The 1866-nt window shown below is 19.8% G+C and overlaps 1 protein-coding gene across 1 annotated transcript; it reads right to left on the bottom strand.

Moving 5' to 3' along the window:
• Nucleotides 1-307: 307 nt before the first annotated feature.
• LOAG_15167 (hypothetical protein) lies at nucleotides 308-496 on the bottom strand (the record flags this gene model as incomplete). The annotated part of the gene is made up of 1 exon (XM_003150659.2): nucleotides 308-496. A coding segment is annotated over one exon (189 nt), but the record flags the coding sequence as incomplete, so codon positions are not given.
• Nucleotides 497-1866: the final 1370 nt, after the last annotated feature.

Consider the following 1866-nt stretch of genomic DNA (forward strand, 5'->3'; position numbering starts at 1 on the left):
TGCCTTCATCTCTGAATCAATTGCTATACCAAGATGATTTGGCTCTAATTCCATAATCATTAATGCTAATGATGGATGCCAATCGTATTCAGCTAAAATATATCCTCAATATACACATATATTACTATTTATCATTTTCCTATTTGAAATTGATAATAATAATAACAGTAATATTAATAACAATAATAATAATAATAATAATAATAATAATAATAATAATAACAAAACTTTTTGGCAAAACAATAGTATAATTTACTTAAAATAAAACAGTGTTAAAATGAAAAAGTTGAAAACTTTTCAAACGAATTTAATTTTTATTTTTAATAAAATTACAAAATAAAAAAAGTCTACATTCAGCTTCAGCTTTATTTCGCAATTTTCGTAAACCATTGTATACTTTAATATCAATCATTGTATACATATCAAGTCGTTTTTGTGCTGCTCTTTGAAAACTTTTTGATATTTGTTGCCATTTGATGATATCAAATATGGAAGACTGAAATAATACTTTGGAAAAGAAAAAAAAAATTTTTATTTTCTTTTTTGCATTTTTACTAATAATAAGCATAAATTTACATTTAAAAATATTTTAAAACAAAAAAAAAGTTTATTAATAAACAAATTGAATAATGATAAATCGTTAATGGAATAGGAATTGTATAATAAAAATAAATAATTGATTGAATAGGAATTGTATAATAAAAATAAATAATTGATTGAATAGAAATTGTATAATAAAAATAAATAATTGATTGAATAGAAATTGTATGAACCGAAATTATTTACCATTTTATAATTAATTCACCCAAAATTATTTTGCTATTTTATAATTAATTTATCCAAAATTAATTTCTATATTATAATTAATTTATTTGAAATCAATTTCCACTCTATATTTGGCTTATTTGAAATTAATTCCCATTTTATAATTTTTTATTTGAAATTAATTTTCATTTTATAAATAATTTCTATAAAATTCATTTGCATTTTGCAATTGATTTATCCGAAATTATTTTCCATTTTATTTTATAATTAATTTATCCGTATCCGAAATTAATTTTCATTTTATAATTTGATTTATCTAAAATTGATTTTCATATTTCATAATTAATTTATTTGTAATCAATTTTCATTTTATATTTTATGCTTAATATTAATAAGTGCAATAATTAAAAAATGAATAATTTACTCGATTAATGAGATGTTCAATAATTTGATCCGGAAAACCGGATGTACCAGCACGATTTGAACAACAACGTTGTACACTTGCTACTACATGAAGCGGTAATGTAAGCGCCATTTAATTGTAGCTTGAATAGAAATAATAATAATAATAGCAACAATTTAACCTAAATTACTTTTATTACTAAAATTAACTACCTTTTTTTTCTTCTTTCTCTCTCTCTCTCTCTTTTGCCCTCTCTGTCTTTTTCTTTTACTTTCTTAAATATTGTAAATTATATATTAATTATAGAAAAAAAAGAAAAAGAAAATTAAGAAAAGAAGCAAAGAGATGATTAATGAGTTGACAAAAAAAATAAATAAATAAATAAATAAATAAAAAAAGGAACGTAAAAGAAAAAGAGGAAAACAAAATAATACTTACTTTATCAACTTACTTGTCAAGCAAGAGTACTTTATAAATTATTTTTATATTTTACAGTTAAAATGATTGGGAAAGGAAACTTCGTTTTTTTTTTTTCCCATTTCTTCAAAAATAATCTTATTGTTGAGTGATAATTATTATCATTAAAATTAATTAAATTTTTAATTAATTAAAAAAGTTTTTTTTTTGTCTAAATTATTACTGCGAAAAATTAATGAATGAATAAAATTCAAAAATATTACGTTTTTGCTACTTTTTAG

This window comes from Loa loa (genome assembly GCF_000183805.2).
Source record: "Loa loa unplaced genomic scaffold supercont3.207, whole genome shotgun sequence".
Classification (NCBI taxonomy): domain Eukaryota; kingdom Metazoa; phylum Nematoda; class Chromadorea; order Rhabditida; family Onchocercidae; genus Loa; species Loa loa.